Raw genomic sequence first — 13,387 nt, 5'->3', positions numbered from 1 at the left:
AGAGAACAGTCTGTTGTAGTTAGCTTTAGAATTTACAGACAAACCTAACCCTGTATCCAGCTCCACTTTCAATTTTACACCAAACACATCTGTTGTGATCCCTTTAATTTCACAATCTGCTTCAGCAATGTTATGCAGTTCTAGGCATGACAGCACACCTTTTACTCTCTGTTGTCTGATTCAGTTTCACATTCAGTCAACTTGTGCACTTGTTTAGTTTTGTGTTTGAAGCGTTTCACTCTGTGTATTTTTTCTCTTTGGTTGTGCCTTTTGTCTGCCTTGCACACTCTCTCTATGTGACCTTGTCCGTGACACTTACTGCAATTTTTTTCTTTGAACCAACAGTCCTTTGTATCATGGAAGGAATTGCCACACGGATAACATTTTTGGGTTTTTGCACCACTCAGGGTCTGCACCACTTTGTGCATTTCATATTCTAAACTAAATAGAGCACTGATTTAGTTATGAACTGTTATTGTGAATATGGTTCAAGGGAAATTAAATATTTTGATACATATACAGTTTTATGCTACCTTAATCTAAAGAGAAAGAACGTGTAATATGTGGATCTGTTTCTTTTAGCACAATGACTCCCCTTAGCACTATTTATTGATTGATAACTTACCCATGCACATTCATCTGTTGTTCTCTCTCTGCAAAGTCAATAGACCAGTTAACCTCACCTCTGCGTGTGTGTTTTTATTTAATTGATATGTAGTTATACAGACACAACAGACTGTAAATGTATTTTCAAGTTAGGAAGGTTTTTTGGTGGTAACCCTGTGTTGCCCCTGTCCTTTGTCCGTTTCAAAGATGCCATTAGAGTCAATAACCACAGTACATTTTCTAGATAGTTCACTGCAGTAACTGGGTGTCATCAGTGAAGGGAATGATTGTTGATGGTGATTGATAGGGTGCCAATAAATTGAACTGCTTTATCTGTTTGATGTCAAACTTAATGAAAGTTATTGGCATTGAACTCGTCCAGGCAAGTGAAGAGTATTCACATGTACTTGCTAAAGCTGTGGGTGAAGAAGATTGCGGGAAGGGATTTAAGAAAATCTAATTGTAAATAAAAGAAACTGGAATGTATTTCTATTCAAGGATGATACCAATGTAATGAGGAGATTTTGCAAATGAAAGTCTGGATCAGATTGTGGTTCTTGTAATCCAGCCAGATCAGGCAATGAACATTTTAACTAGATACTCATTTTGTATATTCAAGTTCAATATATCTTTAGAATGTAATGAAGGAGAAATTAGCTATCTACCAGAGAGAAAAGCTAAGTAAAAAAGAATAATTAATAACTACAGTATCTTGAGTAGTTGTTCATTTTTTCTATGTTAGGTTGCTTTCCTCAATGAACTATTTCCTCCACAGTATCAAGCAGCATTTCCAAATAATGGAGTACCTTTGATTTCCCCAAGAATCTCCCCTGTATTGAGTCCAGCCATCTTCTCTTTCCAGTCCTTAGAGAGAAATTTCTCGACACAGGATGATTCTGTAGAGGGGAAAAATACATATTATTAAGAAGAAACATTACTGCTGAACAGTGAAAATATTTGGTGATCCTGTTAAGGCATTTGACCAACATCTGAAATAATGAACAGCCACATATTCTGCTAACAAAATGAATGCTTATGCTAAAGAGTAACTCTGTAAATTCCATTAATAATTGCCAAGACTTTCATTCCATTTGTCCATGTGTAAACCATGGGTTTCATGGACCTACAAAAGAAAGCAGCTTTTTGTCCAGACTAAATTGACAGTTAGGTGATAGTTATTAGAAACAGAACAGTGTCTGAGGTTGATCAGATGCATAGTGTTTGAGCCAGAACTTCATCAGATCCAGAAGTATTTGATTCTGATATTAGGACTCAAATAGAAAATAATCCACTCCCCAGTACTGACAATATTCCCTTCAACCAACACAAATATGCTACCTCTTACTATCATATTTGAAGGTTCAAGCATGGATTGATTCAAATTTGGCTACTTTATTAGGTATCTCTTATATTTAATAAAGTAGCCACTGTGCATATATTTACGGTCTTCTGTTGCTGTAGCCCATCCACTTCAAGGTTTGATGTGTTTTACATTCAGAGGTGTTCTATCTGTACACTGCTGTTGTAATACATTGTTATTCGAGTTACTATCACCTTCCTGTCAGCTTTAACCAAACTGGCCATTTTTCTCTCTCATTAACAAGGCACTTTTGCCCATGGAACTGCTGCTCAATGGATTTTTTCTTTTCGTGCCATTCTCTGTAAACTTGTCACAATGTGCGCTAACAATATTGGAACCCAAGTTTGGAGGAAAGATGGACTCTAATGTAGCGGCAGTGATGAGAGTTTATTCATAATAATTCCAAAGGAACATTGGTAGCTTAGCCAAGTGACATTGTGAGAAGTAACAGTCTCTAAACTAAAACCCCATGATTAGTGCTAATCGGGGATCCTCTTATGTAACACAGAATTACTCAGTCTATCAAAATAAACTTAGGCTTAAACAGAAAATACCAGGAGACTGCATTACAAAGAGTGAGTTACTCAAGGAAAACACAAGGAGCACCAAATGATTAGGAATTCTCATTAAATAACAATTAACCAGTTCAAGTGCTCTAAAAACCTCGGAGCCCAACACTCTCCAGCTCATTACAAAACTCTAGTGACCATTGTACTTGAAAATCCCAGGAACCTCAGCAGCTTCTGAGATACTACAACCACCTCATCCATCACCAACAATCATTCCACAATCAAAGTCACTTAGATCTCATTTCTTCTCTATTCTGATGTTTGCTCTGGATACAACTGAACCCCTTGACCTCTTGACCATGTTTGCATGCTTTTCGTCATAGAGTTGTTGTCTCACGATTGGCTGATTAGATATTTGCATCAACAAGGAGTACCAGTGTACCTAATGAAGTGGCCACTGAGTGTACATTTCACATCACTATGGATGCAAAACATTATCCTATCAGCTGTTAGATGGAGCAGTATTATTCAGCAAATTAAATGCCACAAAGGCTTCACTTTCTCTTCAACATTACTTTCTACTTTTTTTTACGCCAAGTCAGTTTTCACATTGACTTGTCTTTCATTCTATGAGCCTTGATCATTTTTGAAAGCTTGCATTTTGAATTTCATCAAATCTCCTTCTAAAAATCTGTAACTGAAAAAGCACCTGCACATTTAGTTACCTGCTCGAAGAATTCTAGTGAATTTGTGAGGCATGAACTATTGCCTCCTAAATCTATGATGACTATTCCTTTATTCTTTAAGTGAACACTGATAGCATCTCATAAAATCCTCTCAACCATTTTTCCCATTATGAATGTTAAGTGAACCTGCTGTTATTCCTTAATTCATCTCTTGTTCTTTTTCTTTATATTGATGAATAACATCCACCATTCCCTCATCTTAAACTATAATTCCATTATGCAGTGCCTACAAAACATTAATCAGAGACCTTTACATATCCTTTGAGTTGCTGAGACATATTTATCTGCTCCAGGTATCTGAAACAGAAGTAAAATCTTCAAGTTCCTATATTAGAGATGCTTCGCTAATATCCACACATAGATTGATGAATCAAAATAACTCACATTTGACAAAAGTCTTTGTTTGTATAAAAGGAATGAGGAATTAATGAAACACATGACATTTATTGATCCTTTGTAACATTTTAACTCCATTCAACATTTGAAGGGGCTATCAGAGAATTTTCTCTCCATTCACATCCTGTAACTATCAAAATGTCTAAGTTTCTCTCATTATTACCAACACCCCTTACTCTACCTGTGCACCAACTTTTTTCTTATATGCAGTTTAATTACCCTAAATGAAATGGTTGTTTTACCAGCCTTCTCCATTCTACCACGATGTCTAGTTCTGGGTGACATGTCCACATAATGAATATCAACCCACTAACATAATTTCCATTAAATAGCAAATCTTTGTTTGAATCTCAATGGCGTATGTCAGAAGACTATCTAACTGTGAAAGCCTTCACCACAGAATCTAACCCTGACACATCACGACATGTGTATACAATTCTAGGAAGAATTTTTAAATATTATGTTCCTATTTTGTCACCTACAATCCAGCAAATCCTCTGTACTTTTCATATTTGGCCTTTAGCATCTCTGCTCCATCTTTCAAAAGTAGAATTTCACATTGGCCAACCATTTTAATTCTTATCCCCATTCCATGGCCTCCTCTTTTGTCATGATGGGGCCACTCTCAGTGTGTAGAAGCAATACCTCATACTCTATCTAGGAAGCCTGCAACCTATTGGCATGAACATCGATTTCTCTGTCTGGTAATTTTTTCCCTCCTCTTCTAATCCACACTCTGGCCTCTTACCTTTTCTCATCCTCTGGCTACCACATCCTTCTGGTGCCCCTCCTTCTTCCATTTCTCCCACGGTCCACTCTTCTCTCCTATCAAATTCCCCCTTCTCCAGTCCTTTACCTTTTCCACCCACCTGGCTTCAGAAATCAGTTTCTGGTTCAGGGGTTCCCAAGCTATTTTTATGCCATGGACCAATACCATTAAGCAAGAGGTTCGTGAACCCCAAGTTGGGAAACCTGTTCTAACACTATCCTCCTTCCCCTCCCCCACCTTTTTATTCTGATGTCATCCCACTTTCTTTCTAGTCCTGAAGAAGGATCTCGACCCGAAATGTTGACTTCATTTCTGAATACACTGCCTGACCTGCTCAGTCCCATACATGCTGCCTGGCCTGCTGAGTTCCTCCAGCATTTTGTGTGTGTTCCTCTGAATTTCCAGCATCTGCAGAACCACTTGTGTTTTTGACTTCTAGATTATTTCTGACTCTTCATTGAGCTATCATAACCCCGACTCTTATTTTTCTAACAGAGTCTCTTTTTTTTAAAAAAAAAGGAAGGCTTCCAAAGATAAAACTCAATTTTCTTCAATTATTTTACCTCCTAGTTTAAATTGCAAGTTCAAATTTCAAAGTACATATGTGTCACCGTATACTACTCTCAGATTCATTCTCTTGGAGGCATTCACAGCAGAACAAAGAAATACAATAAAATCGGTGCAAAACTGCAGAGAAAGACTGACAAGTAAACCATGGGTGCGAAAGAAGACAAAATATGCAAATACAAAAAAAGACAATAAATTAAAAAAAATACCGAGAACAAAAGTTACAGAGGCCTTGAAAGTGAGTCCAGAGGTCGTGTTCAGTGTTGAGGTGATTGAAGTTATCCATGTTGGTTCAGGAGCCTGATGGTTGAAGGGTAATAACTATATCTGAACCTGGTGACATGGGACCTTATGCTCCTGTACTTCCCAAGTGATGGCAGCAGTGAAAAGAGAGCATGGTCCAGATGGTAGGGAACATTGATCCTTCCTTGTGGCAGTGCTCACTGTAGATGTGCTCAATGGCAGCTCAATGTGATCGACTTGGGCTGTATCCACTAATTTTTGTAAGCTTTGCCAATTTTGGGCTTTGGCGTTTCCATGCCAGTTTGGGACGCAACCAGTCAGGATATTTTCCATTCTGCATCTACAGAAGCTTGTTGAAATTTTGGATGACGTGTCAAATCTGCACAAATCTCTAAGAAAGTAGAGGTGCTTCAGTGCTTTCTTTGTAAAGTCATTTATGTGGGAGTTCTTGGACAAATCTGTCAAAAAGATAAAGCCAAGGAGTTTAAAGTTACTGACCCTCTCCACATCTGAACCTCTAATGAGCACTGGCTCAAAGACCTCTGGTTTCTTCCACCACCTAGATCATTTCCTCTTTCTCTTTGCCAGTCCGTGAAATTCAATCAGGAGTTTGTTGACTGAATGTTCCTTTGTCATTGACAAGGAATTTTTTTTCATTTTAATAAAGGTTGGAGAGACAGAATTTGTGTGGCAGCAACTATTTAAGACCCTTGGTTAACTTGCAGTTCCAGATGAATATTTATTTGTAAGACGATTATGGACATGAGATTTCTTGTTATCAATCAGTATTAGTTTGTATTGAAAGCTAAAACCATGGATTGTTTTAAATAGCACTTCCAATCAGGGTAAAGCATTCCATTAATCAATAGTAATATACACAAGCTATCAAAATAGTTCCAGAAATCTAGAAAATTTAAAATAATTTCCAAAAATAAAACACTCTTGAGTGCAGGAATTAGCTATTAAAATTAATGTTCATATTTTGTGAGAAAGTTCGCATTCATTTTTGCTTTCCTTTGTAGAAGTTATTTCTGTTTGTAAAGCAGTGATGTCTATTGACTGTTTCCCAAATATACCAGTGAATATCATCATAAATGGAATTAAGATCTTGAATTCCATGTTGTATATATTTTTAATGGATTTGACCTAAATGATCATCTCTGATCTTAACCCCACAACGCCAATTTTCTTCCAAGGAACGCTGACCCATTCCAGGTATGTGTTTGTGCGGTTTTGTCACCCTTCCAATGCTTTATCTCAGTGACCCTTTCCTTAGCGTAAACCTATAAACTGACTAACACCTGGCTAATCAAATTGCAATGATTAAGAACCCAAACCTCTACATAACTAGCATGCACATTCCTGTGAGAATTGCTGGAAAGTGAAAGAAGGCTTGAAATCTGAACAGACTTAACAGACCTATGACCATCCTGTTAGACCAGGGGTTCACAACCTGGTGTCCACAGACCCCTTGTTTAACGGTATTGGTCCATGGCATAAAAAAGTTTGGGAACCCCTGCTCTAGACTAAGGCAAAAGCACTTTTCCTGCTTATAGTCTCACTGAAACATGGTGACAGCAAAACACTTCACTTCCCACTTCAGCATTCGGCATGATGTCAGATGGTAGTAGTCTCCATAAGATTGGTTGAAGAAGTAGGTTTTTAGAAGATTTTTAAAAAGGAAGCTCGAGGTGACAAGTTTGAGTAATTCTAGTGCCTAGAAGTCAAGTTATTGGAGACTCTGCTACCAGTGGAAGGTTAAGACGTTGCACAGAAGGTCTACATCTTGACATAAAATCTTGGGTGGATGTAGGGCCACAACATGTAGGCAATGGTTCTTGTATGCAAGTAGCTGAATCTTACTCAAAAGGCTCAGGGTTCTTACAACTGCAAGGAAAAGGGCACAGACAAATCAGATTTCTCAGAATCAGGTGTATTATCACTGTCTTGTATGATATGGTTCCTTGAGGTTGCAATAGCTGGGGATGGTAATGGGAACAAGCTCCCACTACCTATTAAATGCTTCCAAAGTCATGCATCTCAAATAGCCTCTGACAACCAAGTCCAGCTCCCGGCCTTCACGTGTGCCTTCGCTACTAAGCCTGGCGGAACAGTTTCTACTGACGGAAGGGGCAAAGGTGGGTTACTGGCACCTTAAAACCAGTTGCTCTGGGCAGATGGGGATCATCAGCCATGGTTGGCAGCTCATCTAAAAGAAGGAAAACTCTGATCTCAAAGCTCTACTGCCTTGAAGCTGCATGCACTCATGGGGAAGGCTTCGGGAGTAAACCCCAAGGGAAAAATCTGGAGCTGGATTCCTTAATGCAGTCCTGCTTTCAGTTCAACATTGACTGGTAATTCCTGCAATACTGCTGATAGCAAACTGTATCAGATTCTGCTGTTCCTTTGGATTCATCAGATGCGTAGAGAGGGGGAGTTTGGTACATGGACAAAAGCCTGCTCTGCATATCGCACAGCCCAGGCTTGAGTATCTAGACAGCTAGGACAAAATATCCATGGATGACAATGACTAACAGAAGCCTACACTATGTGTATGATGTGAAGTTGGTTATTTTGTGGCAGTGGTACAGAGGAAAGACATAAATTTCCATAGATAACAAAACAAATGGTGGAAAAAAAAGTATTACAAGGAAGTGTTCATGGACTATTCAGACATCTGATGGCAGGGGAGGGGGGAAGAGGGCAAGAAGCTGTCTCTGTAAGTTGATAAAAAGGTCAGTTTGGAGAATGTGGACTATTCTTGCAGGAATGTGTTTTGCAACGACTCCTTCAGCCAACACTACCTCTATAACTCTGGGTGGCTGAAAGGTCTCACCTGGTCTTATTAATGTTAAGACCCAGAGCAGATGGTTGAATCTGGCATCCCTACATCTACCACTTACTCTTCCCCCCCCCCCACCCCCACCACATCCCCACCCTGGATTCTGCTTGCACATGCAGGGCTTTGGAGATAACGAAGGGGATTTGAAATTTCATGTTTTGGGAAAAGGTCACCAAGGACAAGGGAACAGGCAAGCTAAGGAATGTGGATCTCTGAGGAGACATGAACGTTACTCAATCTAGGAGTGACAAAAGCTTCCAAAAATTATTGGCAGAGGTTGTGGAAACACTACTTGTCAAGGAAAGAATGTGGGGTCAGAGCAGAGAGCCAAGGGGCCAGAGAGAAGACAAGGGTAACAGACCAAGAACTGAATCTTACATAAAAGGCTACAACTATTACAATAGTATTCTATAATATTAACTATTACTGCTATAAGAATCAGAATCAGGTTTAATATCATTGGCTTATGTCATGACTTTTTTGTCTTTGCAGTACTTAATAATAGAAAAAAGGTGAATTGCAGTGTATGTGTGTGTGTGTATATATATATATATATATATATATATATATATATATATATACACACATATCCATATATATACATATCTATATATCTATATATAGATAGATAACAGTCAAATAAGTGGAAAAATAGAAATAAGAATGTCGTGAAATAGTGTTCATGGGCTCAATGTCCATTAGATGGCAGAGGGGAAGAAGCCCTTTCTGAATCGTTGAGTGTGTGCCTTCAAGCTTCTGTACCTCCTTCCTGATGGTATCAATGAGAATAAGGCATGACCTGGGCGATGGGGGTCCTTAATGATGGACACCACTTTTTGAGGCATCGCTCCTTGAAGATGTCCTGGATGCTATGGAGGCGAGTGACCATGATGGAGATGACTAAGTTTACAATTCTCTGCAGCTTATTTCGATTCTGTGCCATAACCAGCACTCCCTCGCCTCAAACCAGACAGTGGTGCAGCCAGTTAGGATGCTCTCCACGGTAAAATTATTAGTACTAGTATGTAATATTAACTATTATATAATAGACAGAACAGTATTGCTGCCAAGAGACTGGAGTTACTGTCTGAGGAGGTGGAGATAGTGCAATGGTTCTCGTTTTCCTGATGCTGAACTGGAGGAGGTTATGACTTATCCAGTCCTGAATATCCGACAAGGAGATTGGGGGCTTGATAATACCCCAACATATGTACCCAACATATTGATGCATCTACAAAGAAAGCATGACAGTGGTTATATTTCATTAGGGGTTTGAGGAGATTTGGTATGTAACCAATGATACTTGCAAATTTGCACTGTGGAGAGCATTCTGACTGGCTGCATCACTGTCTGGTATGGGGGATGGGCGTGGGGGGTGCATTTGTGGCACAGGTTCAAAATAAGTTGCAGAGAGTTGTAAACTTAGTCAGCACCATCATGGACACTAGCCTCCATAGTATCCAGGACATCTTCAAAGAGCGGTGCCTTAAAAAGGAGACACCCACCTTTAGCAACTGCCATTGCCCAGGTCATGCCTTGTCCTCATTGCTACCATCAGGGAGGAGGTACAGAAGGCTGAAGACACACATTCAATGATTCAGGAACAACTTCTTCTCCTCTGCCATCGTCTTCTGAATGGAAACACAAAATAAAACACAAAACCTACCACCCCACCAGCCTCCGGATCCAGCACATTATCCTCCGCAACTTCTGCCGCCTTCAACAGGACCCCACCACTAAACACATAATTCCCTCTCCACCCCTCTCCTCTTTCCGCAGGGATCGGTCCCTCCGCGACTCCCTTATCCACACGTCCATCCCCACTGATTTCCCACCTGGCACGTATCCCTGTAAGCCTAAGTGCTACACCTGTCCCTACACCTCATCTCTTGCAACCATTCAGGGCTCCAAACAGTCCTTCCAAGTGAGGCAACACTTCACTTGTGAGTTTGTTGCGGTCATCTATTGCATCCGGTGCTCCTGGTGCGGCCTCCTCTACATCAGTGAAACCCAACGCAGATTAGGGGACCACTTCGTTGAGCACCTCCACTCTGTCCGCCACAACAGACAGGATCTCCCGGTAGCCACCCACTTCAACTCTGCTTCCCATTCCCATTCGGATATGTTCATACATGGCCTCCTCTACTGCCATGATGAGGCTAAACTCAGGTTGGTGGAGCAACACCTCATATACCGTCTAGGTAGTTTCCAGCCCCTTGGTATGAACACAGAATTCTCCAACTTCTGGTAATTCCCTCCCCCTCCCTTCCTCTATCCCTATTTCACTCTGCCCCCTCCCTCAGCTCCCTCATGGTTCCACCTCCTTCTACTACCACCCATTGTTTTCAAGGGCTATGATGTCAATGCTTCCCCACCCCCACCCCTTTGTCTTTCAAATTACTGGTCTTTCAACTGACGCTACAAGCATTCTTCAAATCCTTCCCCATCTTTCATTCTTCAGTCCTGACGAAGGGTTCCGGCCCAAAACATCAACTCATCGTTTCTGACTGATGCTGCCCGACCTGCTGAGTTCATCTAGTGTACTGAAAGTGTTGCTTTGGTCTTCTGAATGGACATTGAACCCATGAATGCTACCTCACTACTTTTTTATTTCTATATTTCCAATTCTTATTTAACTATTTTTAATAATAGTAATTCACATTTTTTTCCAGTTTTATATATTGTATTGTACTGGTTCCACAAAGACAATCAATTTCATGACATATGCTGATGATATCAAACCTGATTCTTATTAGGAAAGTATAGCTGGGTGTCACACATTGATGCACTATCAATTACTCCAAAAGACTGGAAGTAGAGTAAATACTGAAAGGCTTTTATTAACAGTAAATGGACCAACGTCCATGCTGAGTATCTGTCCTGGACTGAGGGAGCAACAGTGACACAATCGCCTTTATTCAGGGATCTGTGGGAGAAGCCACAGGAGCAGTCAGCAGAGGGGCGTGTCCAGGCATGTCCAGACAGGTAACCCAGTTACAACCTATATATATATGGTTTACCACACACACCATACCTGTAACAATAATGCCACAAACTCAGGATCAGTCCTTGTCCCTATGGCTTAGTACCACATATAGCACTACATTTTCCCACTCAATTTAAATGTTCCTTTTGCTTCCAAAAATGTTGTTAAATATCCTTGCTTATCTTTCATCTGCACGTAACTTGTCTCATTTCCCCATCACCGAAGAATGGGATTTGTCATGCAGTTTTAGGTCAGGAGACCAAAAAAACGTCTTACAAAAAAAAAATCAATGATCACATTCTCATAATAAATAATTGGTTCTACAGTTTTGGAAAATTATGCACTCATTGTTTAGAACATTCAGTCTCTGCTGTCTTATTGATACAGTTTGCAGTTTATTCAAAGATGAAGAGCTATCTCGGGCTGACAGCTTTAGAAAGGTAGATCAGAAGACTGCCTGCACTGATAAGCAGCACTACAAAGGAAATGTTAAAGTGAGCACTAGGTAAAAGATGACATGAAGTACACACTATCAGAACCCAGCAATGAAAACAATTAACATGTCTTCTCACTGCAATGAATCATTGCTGGAATTCCATTTTCTGTTGCAAGGACTGTGATAAAGAGCATGTTGCTAACTACCAGACCCTGGGCTCTGAAGTCGTCTTCGAAGCTAGGGGTCAGCTTGTTCTCATCAAGATGAACTTTTTCAAGCACAGTCTGGCATGTTTTTTTTTGACAGCACAGATCAGTGCCGGGACCCAGATATCAAAAACTAAAATAGAAGATCAAAGAATGCTTACCAAAGCCTGTGTGCATCCCCATTAAAAAATACATGCAATATTGCATAAATAAATTGACTCGCGACCTTTATCCTGTTGGGGGGTACTGGTGGATAGCCTTGGCCTATAAATCTGGAATCAAGGAACAATTGCACTCTATATTTGGCTTCACTCCACTTGAACATGAAAGGTTATCGTGTCCAACCGTGTCATATGGCAAGAAATGACTTGTCCAGAAATTAAAGAATCTCATGACCATGAGATAGATTTGTGTTTTACATCATTTTGTTTGTGAATCTGTAAAAATATCCATGTGATATTGTATTTCCTGTTACTTGAATTCTTAATGAAAAATATTGAAAGTACTTCATGAACAAAATGGTGTGCAGAAGAAAACTCAGAGGATATCCAATAAAACTATTTGTGCCTCCTTTATTAATATAGAACTTAATAGCCCAGATTAAAATGGGTCGACTTGACATCATTTTGAGATTCACTACCAACAGATACAACAATGGCATATAAAACACTGTCCTCCAAAACTAGATAGCTGCAACTTTCAATGACTTTCACAACTTGATAAAATGCACTTGTTTCTTGTCAGAGAACTTGTCTGTTCTTCCAAGAACAACAGAACACACACCAGTCCTTGTCGAGGAACCAGCAGTGGGAAGCGTGAACAGTTTAAAGTTCCTGGGTGTCAACATCTCTGAAGATCTATCCTGGTCCAACAAATTGATGCAATCACAAAGAAGGCATGACAGTGGCTATATTACATATAGAGTTTGAGGAGTTGAGGAGGCTTGGTATGTCATCAAAGACTCTCACATATTTCTACCAATAGTCCATGGGGAGCATTGTAACTGGTTGCATCACCATCATGTATGGAGGTGCCGCTGTTCAGGATTGTGAAAAGCTGCAGAAAGTTGCAAACTCAATCAGCTCCACCATGGGCACTTCCCAGCATCAAGAACATCTTCAAAAGGCGATACCTCAAAATGCGGCATCCATCATTAAGGGCCCCATCACCTAAGGCATGCTCTCTTCTCGTTGCTACCGTCAAGGAGAGGGTACAGGAGTCTGGCTCAGTGTTTTAGGAATAGCTTCTTCCCCTCTGCCGTCAGATTTCTAAATGGACAATGAACTCACGTGCACCACCACACAAATTTTTTGCTCTCTTTTGTACTAACATAATTCAAATTATAAATCTATTTCTTATTGTAAGTTACAGTTTAGTATTATCACGTATTCAATTGTACTGCTGTTGCAAAACAACAAATTTCACAATATATGCCAACGATATTAAATCTGATTCTGATTTAAAGAAGTGATCAAATTCATGGCAACCCTTCAAATCAGGCTGCTCCTTTACACTTCCCACAACCTCCGCTGTTCCCACACACCTGGCAGCAAGTAGTTCTAGAGAAAGTCCCTCTATGTGGGAATATTCCCCTTTACAATGGGGACCTTGGGTGAAGAGTACAGCACAGCTCTATCCCATTGTGTCAGTGGCTTACAGGCCACCTGTCATTTCTACTTGAAGTGGTGTTCCTCAGGTTCTGACTGTGCTTCAGCTCCGTA

General features: G+C 40.1%; 1 protein-coding gene across 22 annotated transcripts in view; it reads right to left on the bottom strand.

Moving 5' to 3' along the window:
* The window catches only part of sox6 (SRY-box transcription factor 6), a 618,625-nt gene that overhangs the window by 244,337 nt on the left and 360,901 nt on the right, over positions 1 to 13,387 (bottom strand). For all 22 annotated transcript variants that reach the window (XR_011887772.1, XM_072272504.1, XM_072272513.1 and 19 more), the window contains one exon: positions 1,413 to 1,502. Coding sequence is in view for 21 of the 22 variants with exons in the window: in XM_072272504.1 (XP_072128605.1) it covers positions 1,413 to 1,502 (90 nt within the window). In the remaining variant the exon portion in view is untranslated. The remainder of the gene's footprint in view (positions 1 to 1,412; positions 1,503 to 13,387) is intronic.

Source organism: Mobula birostris, chromosome 11 (assembly GCF_030028105.1).
Source record: "Mobula birostris isolate sMobBir1 chromosome 11, sMobBir1.hap1, whole genome shotgun sequence".
In the NCBI taxonomy this organism is placed as follows: domain Eukaryota; kingdom Metazoa; phylum Chordata; class Chondrichthyes; order Myliobatiformes; family Myliobatidae; genus Mobula; species Mobula birostris.
Note: the sequence above shows the minus strand (reverse complement) of the source record. Positions and strands in the feature narration are given on the sequence as shown.